The 15,876-nt window shown below is 53.9% G+C and overlaps 1 protein-coding gene across 4 annotated transcripts in view; it reads left to right on the top strand.

Annotated features, from left to right (window-relative positions):
* The window catches only part of NCKAP5L (NCK associated protein 5 like), a 39,809-nt gene that overhangs the window by 9,650 nt on the left and 14,283 nt on the right, over positions 1–15,876 (top strand). For 3 of the 4 annotated variants that reach the window (XM_062203696.1, XM_062203695.1, XM_062203694.1), the window contains exons 2-4: positions 15,089–15,217; positions 15,560–15,628; positions 15,741–15,779. In XM_062203696.1, coding sequence (XP_062059680.1) covers positions 15,089–15,217; positions 15,560–15,628; positions 15,741–15,779 — 237 coding nt within the window. Of the gene's footprint in view, positions 1–13,564; positions 13,627–15,088; positions 15,218–15,559; positions 15,629–15,740; positions 15,780–15,876 lie in introns of all 4 variants that reach the window. The other variant, XM_062203697.1, reaches the window with a different exon arrangement.

Genomic DNA, 15,876 nt, shown 5'->3' on the forward strand with positions numbered 1-15,876 from the left:
ATGATGCTGCCTTGAACATGGGACTGTAGATATCTCTTTGACGTACTGATTCCAATTCCTTTGGATGTATACCCAGTAATGGGGTTGCTGAGTCATATGTTCTGAGGAGCTTCCATATTTTTTCCCATAATGGCTGCTTTAATTTACATTCCCAATAACCATGTGCAAGCGTTCCCTTTTCTCCACATTCTTGCCAACAATTATCTTTTGTCTTTTTGTTGATAGCTCTTCAAACAGGTGGGAGGTGATGTCTCATTGTGGTTGTAATTGATTTCTCTAGTGATTAGGCATGTTGAGCTTTTTTTTTTCTTACAGCTGTTGGCTATTTGTTGTGTTTTTCTCTTTTTTAAAATTTACTTTATTTATTTGAAAGGGGAAGAGAGAGGGAGAGAGAGAGATATCTTCTATCCACTGGTTCACTCCCCAGTTGACTGCGATGGCCTGGGCTGTACCAGGCTGAATCCAGGAGCCAGGAACTTCCTCCAGTTCTCCCATGTGGGTGCAAGGGCAAAAGCACTTGGGCCATCGTCAGCTGCTTTCCCAGGTGCATTAGCAGGGAGCTGGATAGGAAGTGGAGTAGCCGGGACTCAAACCAGCATCCGTATGGGTTGTCAGCCTCCCAAGCGACAGCTTTACCACAATGCAAGCCCTGTTTGTTGTCTTTTGAGAAATGTCTATAGTTCAGGTTCTTTGCCCATTTTTTAAATTGGGTCATTTGATTTATTGCTATTGAGTTGAGTTCCTTATATAATGTTGACTGTTAACCGTTTATCAGATGTGTGGCTTGCAAATATTTTCTCCCATTCCACAGGTTGTCTCTTCACCTTATTGATTGTTTCCTTTGCTGTGAAAAAAGCTGTTTGGTTTGAGATAATCCCACTGGTCTATTTTTGCTTAGTGCCTGTGTTTTGGGGGTCATGCCAGTATCATGGAATATTTCTCCTATATCTTCTTCTAGTAGTTTTACAGTATCAAGTCTTATTCTTAAGTCTTTAATCCATTTTGAATTCGTTTTTTGCATCTGGGTATCCAGTTTTACCAACACTTTATTTTTATGTATTTGAAAGACAGAGAGACAGAGACAGAGAGATCTCCCATCTGCTGGTTCACTCCCCATAAGTCCACAACAGCCAGGGCCGGGCCAGGCCAAAGCCAGGAGTCAGGATCTTCCCTGTAGGTAGCAGGGACCTAGCCCTCACTTGCTGCCTCCCAGGGTGACAGTTAGCAGGAAGCGGGAATCAGGAACTGAACCAGGACTCACATCCAGGCTCTCCCTCACGTGAGATAAGGGCATCCCAGGTGGTGACTTAACTGCTACACCAGATGCTCCCACCCCCAGCACTGTTTGTAGAAGAGACGGTTCTTTCCCCATTGTGTATTCTCGACATTTCTGTTCAAGATCAGTTGAATGTAGATGTGTGTTCTGTACTCTTTTTTTTTTTTTTTTTTTTGGACAGAGTGGACAATGAGAGAGACAGAGAGAAAGGTCTTCCATTTTTTCCATTGGTTCACCCCCCAATGGCTGCTACGGCCGGCTCACCGCGCTGATTTGAAGCCAGGAGCCAGGTGCTTCCTCCTGGTCTCCCATGCGGGTGCAGGGCCCAAGCACTTGGGCCATCCTCCACTGCACTCCCGGGCCACAGCAGAGAGCTGGACAGGAAGAGGAGGGACCGGGATAGAATCCGGCGCCCCGACCGGGACTAGAACCCAGTGTGCTGGCGCCACAGGCGGAGGATTAGCCTATTGAGCCACAGCACCGGCCTTCTGTACTCTTTTTCATTTGCCTTGTCTGTTTTTATGCCAGCACCATGTTGCTTTGATACTGTAGCTTTGTACGAGACTTCAAATCAAATAGTATGATGCCTCCAACTTTGTTGTTTTTGCTCAAGATTACTTTAGCTGTTTGGGGTCTCTTATGGTTCTTATGAATTTTTTTTAAAAAAGATTTATTTATTTATTTATTTGAAAGGCAGAATTACAAAGAGGAGGAGACAGGGAGAGAGAGAGAGAGAGAGAGAGAGAGAGAGATCTTCCATATGCTGGTTTGCACCAAGTGGCCCAAGGATTAGGTGTAGGCCAGGCCAAAGCCAGGAGCCAGGAACTTCTTCTGGGTTTCCCACGTGGATGCAGGAGCCCAAGGACTTGGGCTACCTTCTGCTGCTTTCCCAAGTGTGTAAGCAGAGAGCTGAATTGGAGGTGGGGTGGCCAGAAAACGATCCAGAACCCATATGGGATGCTGACCTCACAGGCTTAACCCATTATGTCCCAACACCAGCCCCATTCCGTATAAATTTTTAGGAATTGTTTTTTCCATTTCTGTGAAAAATGTCATGGGACTTTTGACACAACCTGAATTGAATCTGTAGATTGCTTTGGATAGCATGAGTATTTTAACAATAATAAGTTTTCTAATCCATGAAGATGGGATATCTTTCTTTCTTTGTGTCCTGTCCAATTTCTTTCATCATTCTGTTACAGTTTTCAATGTTGAGATTTTTTGCCTCCTAGGTTAAATTTATTTCTCAGTTTACTATTACTTTGTAGCTATTTTATATGGAATTTTCTTAATTGCTTTTTTTTTTTTTTTTTTTTGGACAGGCAGAGTGGATAGTGAGAGAGAGAGAGAGAGAAAGGTCTTCCTTTTTGCCGTTGTTTCACCCTCCAATGGCCGCTGCGGCCGGCGTATCTCGCTGATCCGAAGCCAGGAGCCAGGTGCTTCTCCTGGTCTCCCATGCGGGTGCAGGGCCCAAGGACTTGGGTCATCCTCCACTGCCTTCCCGGGCCATAGCAGAGAGCTGGCCTGGAAGAGCGGCAACCGGGATAGAATCCGGCGCCCCAACTGGGACTAGAACCTGGTGTGCCGGAGCCGCAAGGCGGAGGATTAGCCTGTTAAGCCAAGGTGCCGGCCCTTAATTGCTTTTTGAATAGTTCATTGCTAATGTATAGGGAATGCTACTGATTCTTTTCTCTTTCCAAATTAAAAAAAATTAGAGAGAGAAAGCTCTCATCCACTGGTTCACTCGGGGGTGGGGGGAGACAAAGCTCTCATCTACTGCTTCACTCTCATCTATTGGTTCACTCTCCAAAGGCCCGCAGTGGTTGGGGTTGGGGGGGCTGGGCCAGGGCCAGGAGCCAGGAACTCAGCAACCCAGTTACTTGAGCCCTCGCAGCTGCCTCCCAGAGTCTGCATTAACAAGAAGCTAGAATCCTCAGCGGGAGCCAGTACTGTAACTCAGACACTCCGGCAGCGGATATGGGTGTCCCAAACAATGTCTCAACACTGGCTCAGATGCCTGCACTGAAATACTACTGATTTTTTTTGTACCTGCCTGTCTTAGTCCCTTACTAGACTGAAAGCTCCAAGAAACCAAAAAAGAGCTGCCCCTTCGCTGAATTGCTCCCTGCACCAACACCCAGCATTGTAGCTCATATGGGCTGTTTGTCCAGGAATATTTGTAGAATGGGTAAATTAGTCCTCTTTGCCTATCTAGGAGACACCACAGGACGGTCAGCAAGGTGTGGGAGTGGGTGAACAGCTTCAAGAAGGCCATCTCAGTGTCAATGACAGGTCTGAAAATGTCCCGTGCCCGTCCCTCAGCCTGGTCGTCATGGGGGGATGACTGGGGACCTCTAGGAGGGCCCCGTGAGCCCACTGTGTCCTCTTAGCTGTCCCGTCTTCCTGTTTGTTTGTTTTTTTTTTTCTGGCTTGAATGAAAGCAGATCACCCATCTCTGGGCGGGGCAGGGGAAGAGGGACGCGGGGCAGGGGAAGAGGGACGCGGGGCAGGGATCTCTGGGCCTCAGCCTCCTTGTCAGGACTGGTGCACTGGCTGGCACAGTGCATCCGAAAATACAGACGGCGTTTTTCATGGAGCTCCCATATAGCATGCCTTCCGCTTTGAAACGCAGGTCCTACAGGCACTTGGAGAGGAGAGATCTGTGTGCTTTGCCTGAGTCCAGGAAAGCTTTTGTGAAAGAATCGTTCTGGGGTCAGACCACAGTGAGACTTCTTGGTCACTCCCAAACAGTAGGAGGTCTCAGATGATTGAAGTCAGAGGGACACAATCAGATCAATAGTTTTAGAAGTGTGCTCTGGTAACACTCCTTGGTAGAGTGGTTATGGCAGAGAAAACACAAGCTAAGCATGGAATATCTTATGGTGTCAGAAAGCAAGGACTAGGGGTCAGCGCGTTAAAGCCCCAGCCTGCAGTACTGGCATCTCATAAGGGCGCCGGTTCAAGTCCCGGCTGCTCCACTTCCAATCCAGCTCCCTGCTAATGTACCTGGGAAAGCAGTGGAAGATGGCCCAAGTACTTGCATCTGCATGGGAGACCCGGAAGAAGCTCCTGACTCCTGGCTTCTGATCAGCCCAGCTCTGGCCATTGTGGCCATTTGGGGAGTGAACCAGCGGATAGAAGCCCTCTCTCTGTCTCTACCTCTCTCTGTAACTCTGTCTTTCAAATAAATAAAATAAATCTTAAAGAAAAGAAAGTAAGGACGCACTCAGGCGACAGTGGAGATGCCTGAGAAGCGCACGGAACCGATCTGAACAAATTCCCAGTGGCCACAGCTGGAATTCAGGCCATGAAATAAGTGATGACAACATTGGGTTATCAACAGAATCCATATCCAGTGAGTCCATGCTAATATGAATGTCTAATCAAATGGACAGAGGTCGAGGCACAATTCTTCCTTACAGAAAACTTCCAGTTTGCAAATGTAAAAGGAATGGGGGAAATGGAAAATTATCATTAGCACACTGACGGTAGTTGCCACCAGCAAGATCCACGGATGAATCCTAAAATTAGCGGGTAGAAATTGGAGAAGCAAGATACCTGCACGGTCTCAAAGTATTGCCCCTCAAAATATGTGTTAGTTACAGAAGGAAAAACAGTAAACTTGACAATGGCCAACCCCATGGGAGACACCTCCCAACAAGGATCACCGGTAATCCGCTGTCTTGACATCATGGGTGTCCCCGGAGAGGGAGGGGGAAGGGCACCGCTTCACCTCCGTGCTAGTCCCCCCTTCCTGCCCCCAGAATCCATAACCTCAGACTTGAACTGGACCACATTCTCCAAAATGCCAACAAGTTCCCTCCAGCAGCATCAAGTTGATGGACGTCGAGAGAGTTGGGGGACTGTCATGAATTCATGTTAGGAGACCAAGGAGACCTGGGGACCGTACAATGTGGCATCCTGGATCTTGGAACAGAACTTCAGTGGAAAAAGCTGCTAAGATCCAAATAAAGTCTATGGCTTCATTTTCTAAAAATGGTTCTGCTAAAGAAAGATGTAGAACAGGGAGAAGGACATGCTACTGTGTTCCTTCAAGTGTGTGCATGTGTGTGTGTATACAGAAGGGTGATGTTTGGGTAGACACCTCCAAGGGATATAGATCCATTATTTGCTCAACATCCTGGGTCATCAGAACCAGTAACCCCGCAGTGAAATGCCACTTGGCACTTACTGGGGTGCCTGGAATCAGAAAACCAGGCAAATAGGGGTTGGTGTCATGGCGCAGTGGGTTAAGCTGGCACTTGCCACACCAGTACTTCATATCAGAGCACTGGTTTGAGACCAGGCTACTCTGCTTCTGATCCAGCTCCCCACTAGTGCACATAGGAAGACAGCAGAAGATGGGCCCGAGTGCTTGGGCCCCTGCACCCACGTGGGAGACCCAATGGAGTACTTCACTCCTGAAGTTGACTATGGTGATGTTGTTGTGCATGTGTATTTCCATTGACACTCAAACCCCCTGAACTGAACTGTTGGCTTCAGATGGGAGAATTGTCTGCATTGTTAGCTATATTGCAAGGCTTTCTGCACAGTCCACGATACAGTGGCCACTTAACGCCTGAGAACAGAAAGCTATTGCTTGGGTTTACCGCCTGCGTGAGAGCCTGGATCGAGTTCGTGGCTCCCAGCTTCAGCCCAGCCCAGCGCCAATTAATTCTTGGGGGGCATTTGGGAAGTGAGCCAGTGGAAGGAAGTTCTCTGCCTGTCCCCTAGCTCTGCCTCTCAAATAAATTAATTCATTTAAAAATGGTTTTAAGGGGCCGTGCTGTGGTGCAGTGGGTTAAAGCCATGGCCTGAAGCACCGGCATCCCATATGGGCGCCGGTTCTAGTCCCAGCTGCTCCTCTTCTGATCCAGCTCTCTGCTATGGCCTAAGAAAGCAGAAGATGGCCCAAGTCCTTGGGCCCCTGCACCCATGTGGGAGACCTGGAGGAGGCTTCTGGCTCCTGGCTTTGGATTGGCACAGCCAATGGATTGCGGCCATCTGGGGAGTGAACCAGCGGATGGAAGACCTCTCTTTCTGGCTCTTCCTCTCTTTGTAACTCTGTCTTTCAAATAAATAAAGTAAATCTTTTTAAAAAATGGTTTTAAAAAAATCCAGAGGAGTTTGTCTTTGGAGGACAGAAGACGACAGTATCTAGAGAAACGTCACAGGATGATTTTTTAAAAAGATTTATTTATTTGAAACTCAGAGTTAAACGTAGAGAGAGAGAGAGAGAGAGAGAGAGGTCTTGCATCCGCGGGTTCACTCCCCAATTGGCCACAATGGCTAGAGCTATGCTGATCTGAAGCCAGGAGCCAGGAGCTTCTTCGGTTCTCCCATGTGGGTGCAGGGGCCCAAGGACTTGGGCCATCTTCTACTGCTTTCCCAGGCCATAGCAGATAACTGGATTGGAAATAGAACAGCTGGGACTCGAACCAGCACCCATATGGGATGCCGGCACTGCAGGCGGCGGCTTTACCCGCTGCGCCACAGCGCCGGCCCCAGGATGACTGCTTTCAAGGTGAGAGATGCCTGAGAAGTTACGGCGAATGGCAGAGACCCCTTCTCGGGGTGGAGACCTCCGTGGAGAAGGGAGGTCTGGGGCAGAGGAGCTGGCCTTGGCTGCGGCAAGGGCAACTCCCTGCAGTCATGAGAGATGAGCGAGGGGTAGAGGGCCCGTGGAGGGTTGGGGATGGTGGCAGGAGGCTGGAGGGGTTCCCATCAACTGGCCATGTACCTCTGGGGGAAGCAGGAAGGGCTCTGGGAAGTTTGAGGACAGTGGAGAAGGGTGCAAGAGAGCCACTGTCACAGAAAGCCATGGGAGCCAGGTGGGCGGGGTGGGGTGGGGCCTTTCCCCTGGTGCAGAAGAGAGTGAGAAGCAGTGTTCAGCCCAGTTCGGTGTAGACAGCTGCATGTGGCTTTCCAGAGCTCAGTCCCCGCTTAGACTAGCCACATTCCAGGTGCTCAGTAGCCACGTGTAGCCCCTGGCCGCCACACCGGCCAGAGACCACACGCTTCATCAGCACAGAAAGTTCCGTGGACAGCCCTGTTCTAGAAGAGCAATTCTTAAACTTTGTTTCCGTGTCTCAGACTTACAGACCTAAGCTGGAACTGAAGAGTTTCCAACAACTAGTAAATTCGTTTAAAAGTACCAATCAAAAGGCCCGTTGCACTTTAACACATTTTATGAAAAGCATATTTATTTTCCGGGATAGGTGTTTGGCATAGCAAGGAAGGAATACCTGCGTCCCAAATCAGAGCGCTTGGGTTTGAGTCCCGGCTCCACTCCCAATTCCAGCTTCCTGCTAATGCGCACCGTGGACAAGGCAACAGATTCAAGTCTTGGGTCCCTGCACCCACGTGGGAGACCTGGCTGGAGTTCCTGGCTCCTGGCTTCAGCCTGGCCCAGCCTTGGCTGTTGTGGCCATTTGGGGACTGAACCAGTAGATAGGAGACCTTTGCTTTCTGTCTCTCTGCCTTTCAAATAAATACCTATAATATAGATTTTATATAAGTAAATATATACATGTATTTTCCAAAACCAAAATGAAGACGTGAGAAGACCATCACTACTCTTCATTTTGTTGTTGTTTTTAGGATTTATTTTATTTATTTGAAAGAGTTACAGGGAGAGAGAGAGAGAGAGGTCTTCCATCTTCTTGTTCACTCCCCAGATGGCCACAATGGCTAGAGCTGAGCTGACCTGATCCCAAGCCAGTAGCCAGGAGCTTCCTCCGGGTCTCCCACGTGGGTGCAGGGGCCCAAGGACTTGGGCCATCTTCTACTGCTTTCCCAGGTGCATTAGCGGGGAGCTGGATTCAAAGTGGAGAACTAGTGCCCACATGGGATGCTGGCACCGCAGGCTAGGGCTTTAGCCCACCGCGCCACAGCGTAGGCCACACTGCTTTTCATTTTTTGCTTTTCATTTTTGCAAATCTTCCCTGTCTGACTGAGCAGAAGGTGGCCGGCTGGATTCTGGCGTTTGCTTCTGTATTGCTACTTGTGTTGTCACAAAACACAGCCTCTGTGCATTGATGCACAAGGCCGATCATTTGGGCCCCACTTTGGGAAACGTGGTTCCAGACCAGCCTCCCCCTTGGTCAGAGCCTGAAGGGACTGAGCCATGGGCCGGAAGTCACACCAGTCGCGACAGATGGCAGTTAGGACTTAGATGCTAGGGCCTCTGCCTTCTCAGTCCCCTAGGCTGGGCTAAGATGGGCTGGCTGGGCGGCTGGGCTGCAGAGCCCCTGGTGTGGGGCCCTATAAATAAACCCATTGTATCAGAGCCCTTCCCCTCTCCCCACCCCAGCAGCTGCTATGTTTGTGGTTGGATCATGCTGTGGACAGGGAATGGGAGGGCTTAGCGAGGGGACCTGGAAACCTGGAAGGCTCTAGGGGCACAGCCACAGCCCAGAAGGGCAGGGGACAGGTCTTTGCGGGTTGGGACAAACCCACACCGCAGTAACCCAGGTTCCTGGAGTGCCCGCAAAGAGGAAGTTGCAGGAGTGTGCAGCTGGCCCCTTCCCCAAGACCCCTGCCTCTCTCAGAGGGGCTATTGTGTCTCCCAGGGCCTGCTGGAAGGAAGGAGATTATCCACGGCCCTCCCTCCCTGTGGGGTGGAGACAGCTGGAATGCTTAGGGCTGCTGGGATGCCCTGGGCCAGGGATTGAGTGGCTGGGCCGCTCCCAGGCCCTGGGAGCCTTTGCACCCCTCCCCGCAAGCCCAGGGCTGCTCCTGGCTACGAAGTTGGATGTGGGCGCAGAAGTTGCTGTTTACAAGTGCACTCCTGGGTGTGACAACCCTGGGACCTGGACGGGAGCAGAGATTCCAGAAGGCAGCTGGGGAGGGGAGGGGAGGGGAGGGGAGAGGAGGGGCTGGGGCTGCCTTCCACAGCTGCCCGTCCCTCCCCCACCCCTGCCCCTAGGAAACTCTAGGGAGAACAGCTGGTGAGTGGGGCTCCTAAGGGGCCGGAGGAGCTGGGAGGGGGCGATGGCAGGGGACAGACTTACTGGCTGTTGTGTCCCTGGACTCTTGTTTCAGGGAGGGGTCTTGCCTGTGCCCTGGCTGGGGGGATGGAGCTGCAGACCCCCTCTTTCTCAGCTGGCTGCCTGAGACCCTGGAAGCTTCTGTCCCTTCCTGGCTTAAGGGGGAGGGGCAGCGGGGCCTGACCCGGCGAACTGAGGGCGGCCTGAAGGTCCCCTCAGCACTGAGGTCACCTCCCTGTGAATCAGGCCTTGGCGGGGGAGGGGCCCCGCGGCGCTGTGGCTGGGAGAAGCTTCCAGGCAAGGGGAGCCCTGTAGCCCCTCAGCCCTGCGCACCCTGTCTGGGGTCCTGTGTTTCAGACCCAACGTGTGAGGTGTGCAGGGCAGACTCCTGGAGCCCGGGGTCTGCCGAGCACGGAGACTGTGAGTAGGAGGAGTTGGGGGTCCCCGGGGAGGAAGAGGGTGCTGGGCCTGGGAGGGGTGCCCACATCCGTCAGGACAGCCGTGGTGCACCTGGCCTGGGGCTGCCGGCTCCCAGCCAGGGAAGGGCCAGATTCCCGCTGGGGTCGGGTCTGGAGCTCCAAGGGGCGGTGTCCTGGCTGTGGGTGCTCCCTGGAGGAGGACCCAGGAAGTTGTCTTTGAGCCACCAGGAGCCCACCCTCGGGCCCCGCCTCTCTCCTGTGAGCCCAGGCTGCCGGCCGGGGGCAGCGCTGCACACACAGGCAGGGCGAGGGCCTGAGTCACAGCTTTCCCTCAGCAGGCTCCGCCCGGAGGGGCTCCCCTAGTTGTGGGGTTCTGCATGTCAGGGCGCCAGTGTGGGCTTCCATCCTCAACACAGAACCGCTCCGAGCAACATCCGTGGTCCCTGCCAGGCCTCAGGGTCCAGGCCTCCCTCCCAACTGGATGCCTTGCCATTTCTTAAAATTATTTTTAAACCATGCTCACACTTTTTTTTTCTTTCTGGTTTTGAGTGAAGAACACAGAACCTCGGGCTCCCCCTACCTTTATATGTGTGTGTGTGTGTGTATGTAATGTTTCTCCAAATTTCTGTTTATTTATTTAAGAGCCAGACAGAGAGGGAGGGTTCACTCCCCGCGTGCCCCCAACAGTCAGGGTTGGACTGAGCCAGGACCTAGGAGAAGGAACACAGTGACCTGAGCCTCACTGCTGCCTCCTGGGGTGCAGATGAATAGGAGGCTGGAATCCGGTGCCAGGGCTGGGACTCAAACCCAGGCACTAGGATGTGGGATGGGGCGCCTTAACCACCAGTCCTGCTTCCCCCTCCCCTAGCCCGCCGCCACCGCTTCCCCTACCCACTCACACCCTCTCCCCATCTTTATCTTTTTTTTTTTTTTGCCAGGCAGAGTGGATAGTGAGAGAGAGAGAGAGAGAAAGATCTTCCTTTTTGCCGTTGGTTCACCCTCCAATGGCCGCTGCGGCCGGCGCATCTCACTGATCTGAAGCCAGGAGCCAGGTGCTTCTCCTGGTCTCCCATGCGGGTGCAGGGCCCAAGGACTTGGGCCATCCTCCACTGCACTCCCGGGCCATAGCAGAGAGCTGGCCTGTAAGAGGGGCAACCGGGACAGAATCCGGCGCCCCGACCGGGACTAGAACCTGGCGTGCTGGCACCGCAAGGCGGAGGATTAGCCTGTTAAGCCATGGCGCCGGCCTCCATCTTTATCTTGGTCCTGCTCTTGGCCATGCACCTTGTGCTGCTCATCCCAGACCCTGCCCTCCAGCTTTTTCCTCCCCCTCCTCCACAGCACCCCCCACACACCTCACCCCGGCCACCTCCTTCCCTCCCTGGAAGTTTCCATTAGGGAAATAAATGTTGAGGGATTGAGGGGAAAGCTAGTGGTCAACAGGGGCAGCCGCTGCCCGGGCAGGGGGCCGGGGAAGCCCCGGCAGGGGTTAGGGTGATGGCAGCACGCAGAGGTCAGAGTTTAGGGTGCCGATGGTGGCGGGGAGCTGGCTAAGTGTGGGGAGGTAACCTAAAGCCACTTTTGGTTTAACCCCTATTTGTGTGTTGGAAGGAGAATTTTTTTAAAGATTTATTTTATTTATTTGAAAGACAGAGTTACAGAGAGAGGTAGAGACAGAGAAAGAGGTCTTCCATTCCGTTGGTTCACTCCCCAAATGGTCAGAGCTGAACCAATCCAAAGCTAGGAGCCAGGAGCTTTTTCCGGGTCTCCTACGCGGGTACAGGGGCCCAAGGACTTGGTCCGTCTTCTACTGCTTTCCCAGGCCAATAGCAGAGAGCTGGATCGGAAGTGGAGCAGCCAGGACACGATCTGGCGCCCATATGGGATGCTAGCGCTGCAGGCTGGGGCTTTAACCCACTGCGCCACAGCGCTGGCCTCAAGGAAGGAGGATATTTCTTCAATGAGTTCATTTTCCAGGCCTGTGCATTTCTAAACGTGTCAAACACGATCAGGTTGTGAACACACACCAAGTTGGGCATGACACATTTTTATGATGTTAAAATAACAACGGACTTTGGATTGTTGTGGAGTGGTAAAAGTCAGCCTCGCACAGTGTCTCCTCCAACGATTGTTTTCAGAACCCCCACCCCATGCCACCGTGCTCCTCACACCGGGAAGAAGTGCTCCCCCTTTGTCACCTCTGGTCTCAGGATCTCCAGCTGCTGCACCCCCCACCCCCACCCCGTAGGGTGGGAGGCAGAGGGCAGAGAAGGCTGGGGTTGGCCCTGGGAGCTGGGGAGTTGGGGGGTGCTGCCAGGACAGAGCAGGTGGGGCGCACGCTGAGATCCTCAGCCGCCCCTGCAGCGAGACCCCTTGCAGCTGAAGGCGTGAGACCCCTGCAGGTGAGAGGGCCCGACGCATAGTCCACCTGCGCATGAGCAGAGCCAGCGATGGCAGGCTCGCCGCACCCACTCCGCAGGCTCTGAGTCTGTGGCCGCTTGTGCTCGTGCGACAGGGCTCCGATCATCTCGCTTCATCCTTCCGCGGCGCTCTGCACTACGTATTCTAATCCCTAACTTCAGAGTCAAGGAAAGAGAAGCGGGATTCTAACCCTGACCGGTCCACCTGCAAAGCTCCGGGGAGCCTGCGCCCGGGCTCTGGAGCACACGGAGCTCACCGCGCACGGGGCAGGGGGACAGCCGGGCCTGTCCAGTGTGCTGAGTGATCCCATCCTGGGACTGGAGCAGTGTCTTTTGCCTCTCGGGTCTGCTCTTCACCCAGGCCAGGGCTCCCCTTTCCAAGGGTGTTAGAGGAGAGTTGGACGCGATGGAGAGGAAGAAAGTGCACTCGGGACACGGCCGTTGTGTGGGAGAGGCAGCTTCCTGTTCCTCTGTTTCCTCGTGCAGGATGTGGACGTTGGCCTTTGCATCTGTGGCTGGGAGACTACATTCTCATCTGTACCCTGTTGGCTCCGGGCTGGGCTGGCTTTCTCTGCCTTGCCTGGTTTTCTTTTTTCTTTTTTTTTTTCTTTTTTTTTGCCGTTGGTTCACCCTCCAATGGCCGCTGCAGCCGGCGTATCTCGCTGATCTGAAGCCAGGAGCCAGGTGCTTCTCCTGGTCTCCCATGCGGGTGCAGGGCCCAAGCACTTGGGCCATCCTCCACTGCACTCCCCGGCCACAGCAGAGAGCTGGCCTGGAAGAGGGGCAACCAGGACAGAATCCGGCGCCCCAACCGGGACTAGAACCTGGCGTGCCGGCACCGCAAGGCAGAGGATTAGCCTATTGAGCCACGGCACCGGACTCTTTTTTTTTTTTTTAAGAATTTATTTATTTATCTGAAAGAGTTACAGAGAGGCAGAGGCAGAGACAGAGAGATGTCTTCCATCCACTGCCACTCCCCAGATGGCCACAACGGCCAGAGCTGGGCTGATCAGGAACCAGGAGCTTTTTCCTGGTCTCCCACATGGGTGGGCCATCTGGGTCCTTGGGCCATCTTCTACTACGTTCCCAGGCCACAGCAGAGAGCTGGATTGGAAGTGGAGCAGCCGGGACTTGAACCGGTGCCCATGTGGGATGCCGGTACTGCAGGCAGCAGCTTTACCCACTATACCACAGCGCTGGCTCTGCCTGCTTTTCTAATTACGGGATTTCACCAGGACATCACCTCTGCCTAATTGTCACTTCACAGCTGAGGGTTTGTCTGCCTTGCACAATGGAGTAGAAGCCTCGTAAAGGCAAGGCTCGCGCGCGCTCTCTCTCTCTCTCTCTCTCTCTCTCTCTCTCTGTCTTGTTGACCCCATGTCCCAGCGCTTGGCTCGGCAGGAGCCAGGTCAGTGCCTGTGCAATGCCTGCCTGATGTCATCCCCCTCTGTGTCTCCGCAGGCCAGGTGACTGTTCCGGCTGTGGGAGTGAGCACGTCAGCCTGGGGCAGGGGGCAGAGACAGGTGAGGGGCTTCGGGCCCATGCGTGCTGGTGGCAGGGGCTGGAGAGAGGGTGGGGGTGGGGGAGGCATCCCCTGCACCCCTCTATGGAGTCTGAGCAGTGCGTGTTCAGATCTGAGCCATCAGCTGCTTGGGGCCCACCTTTCCCGTGGTCCAGAAGCTCTGTCTAGTGGGGGCAGGTGGCAGGGAGCCGCCCCTGACCCACCCTTGACCTGGAGCCCTGAGAGATACACAGGGGCCAGCTATCAAGGAGGAAGGGTGGTGTCTGAGACTCCAGCACAGAGACTCCATGCACAGAGAGGGGTCCAGTATATACAGGGCGAGATGAGGCCCAGGAGGCGGGGGAGGGGCTGTGTCCTGAGCTGCGGGCAGCAAGGGAGCATGGGAAGCAGGCCTCAGCCACAGCTCTACACATGCGCGAGTCACAGCAACAGCACTTGAGCTGCCGGTTTGCAGGGCGCTCTCCTGCAGGTGGCCACGCCTCCCTGGGTAGTAAGACTCCTTCTGCCCATTTCTCAGAATTGGGAAACCGAGGACCGGTTGGTTGACTGAGTGAGTGAATGAACTAGCCAGGCAGCCTTTCCTCTGTCCGCTGAGCTCCCTGCAGACAGCCAGGCCGAGGCTCGGTGCAGAGCCAGGGCTTTGTCTGTTTGCCTCCACCACTTAAATAGTGCCCCTGGCCAAGGCAGGGACCACAGGTCATCAGCACGGAATCCCAGTGGGTTTCAGCTATTCCTACTGCTTGAACAGTAATAGTCTTGTGTCTTAAGTAATTTTTATTTTTTTCAAGATGCATTTTATTTATTTGAAAGAGAGGTAGACACACGCACAGAGAGTGGGAGAGGTCTTCATCCACTGATTCATTTCCCAAATGGCCACAGCTGCTGGAGCTGGGCTGATCCGAAGCCAGGAGCTTCTGCCGGGTCTCCCATGCGGGTGCGAGGACCCAAGCACTTGGGCCATTTTCTGCTGCTTTCCCAGGCACGTTAGCAGGGAACTGGATTGGAAGTGGAGCAGCCAGGACTCGAACCGGTGCCCATATGGGGTGCCAGAGCTGCAGGCCAAGGCTTTACCCCACTGTGCCATAGCTCTGGCCCCTTAAGTAATTTTTTTCAAATTTTTCCAAATCACTTTTGCATACAGAGTCTGTGTGCAAAACGTTGAGTGAGATTGGGTGATGCTTGGGGGAGGCCCACAGCCACCTGCAGGCCTTGGAGGCCAACCCCAGCAGAGAAGTCAGGGCAGTTTCTTTCTCTCTCTCTCTCTCTCTCTCTCTCTCTCTCTGTGTGTGTGTGTGTGTGTGTGTGTCCTGTGCCTGGAGCTTCCCAGCCTGTCCCTGACTTGTTACAATGTCCGTGGTCCCTGTGTCAGCAGATCTAAAGTCCCAGGACCCTAAAGAGTTTCATCTGTGTCCTTCTCCCCTGCCCCGGAGTAGTCTTCCAGGGCCTCTCTTGCTTTTCCCCAGGGCCTGACATCGGAGGCCATGGAGCAGCTGGCCACAGGCCCTGGAAACCCAAGGCCAGAAGAGAGTGGTGATGGCAGCATGGAGTCAGGCACCTGTCAGGAGCTGCTGCACCGCCTGCGGGAGTTGGAGGTGCGGCCCAGGGCGGGGGTGGGGGGCAGTGTCCCTTCCCTCTGGGCTCAGTGGGGGCCTGGTGGGGGCGGGCAGCCTGTCCTCTCTGCCTGCTTGGCCAACCCAGAGAATTCAGCAGAATTCTGAGAAAGCCCTCTTTCCTCGCTGGTCCCGAGGGTGGAAGGGGTCGGATGACCTGGAGCCCAGGAGTTGAGCGGTGTAAATTATGTGGGTCAGAAACCCTGCCTGTCTCAGCCCTGCCTTCCTGATGTTCTAGAAGATTCCTTGCCACCCAAGCCCGGGATGAAACGTGCCCAGGGGAGGGGGACAAGCTCTTGCCTTCTTCCTCCTTTGCTCTTGTAGGCAGAGAACTCGGCGCTTGCCCAGGCCAACGAGAACCAGCGGGAGACCTATGAGCGCTGTCTGGATGAGGTTTGCAGGATCGTCAGCGGGGGGCTGGGCTGAGAGCAAGGGGGCAGGGTGGGGGCCGTGGCTGCTGCCCGCAGAAGCTGGGTGGTCTGACAGTGGGGGCTTTCTGTTCCAGGTTGCAAACCACGTGGTACAGGCCCTGTTGAACCAGAAGGTGAGCGGCCAGAGGAGACGGGTTCTCACCCCAAGCCCAGATGCCTCGGGAGAGCCCTCCTGGGGCCCCTGCACCTGCTCAGCTAAGCTTTCCCTAG

Source organism: Lepus europaeus, chromosome 10 (assembly GCF_033115175.1).
Source record: "Lepus europaeus isolate LE1 chromosome 10, mLepTim1.pri, whole genome shotgun sequence".
Lineage (NCBI taxonomy): Eukaryota > Metazoa > Chordata > Mammalia > Lagomorpha > Leporidae > Lepus > Lepus europaeus.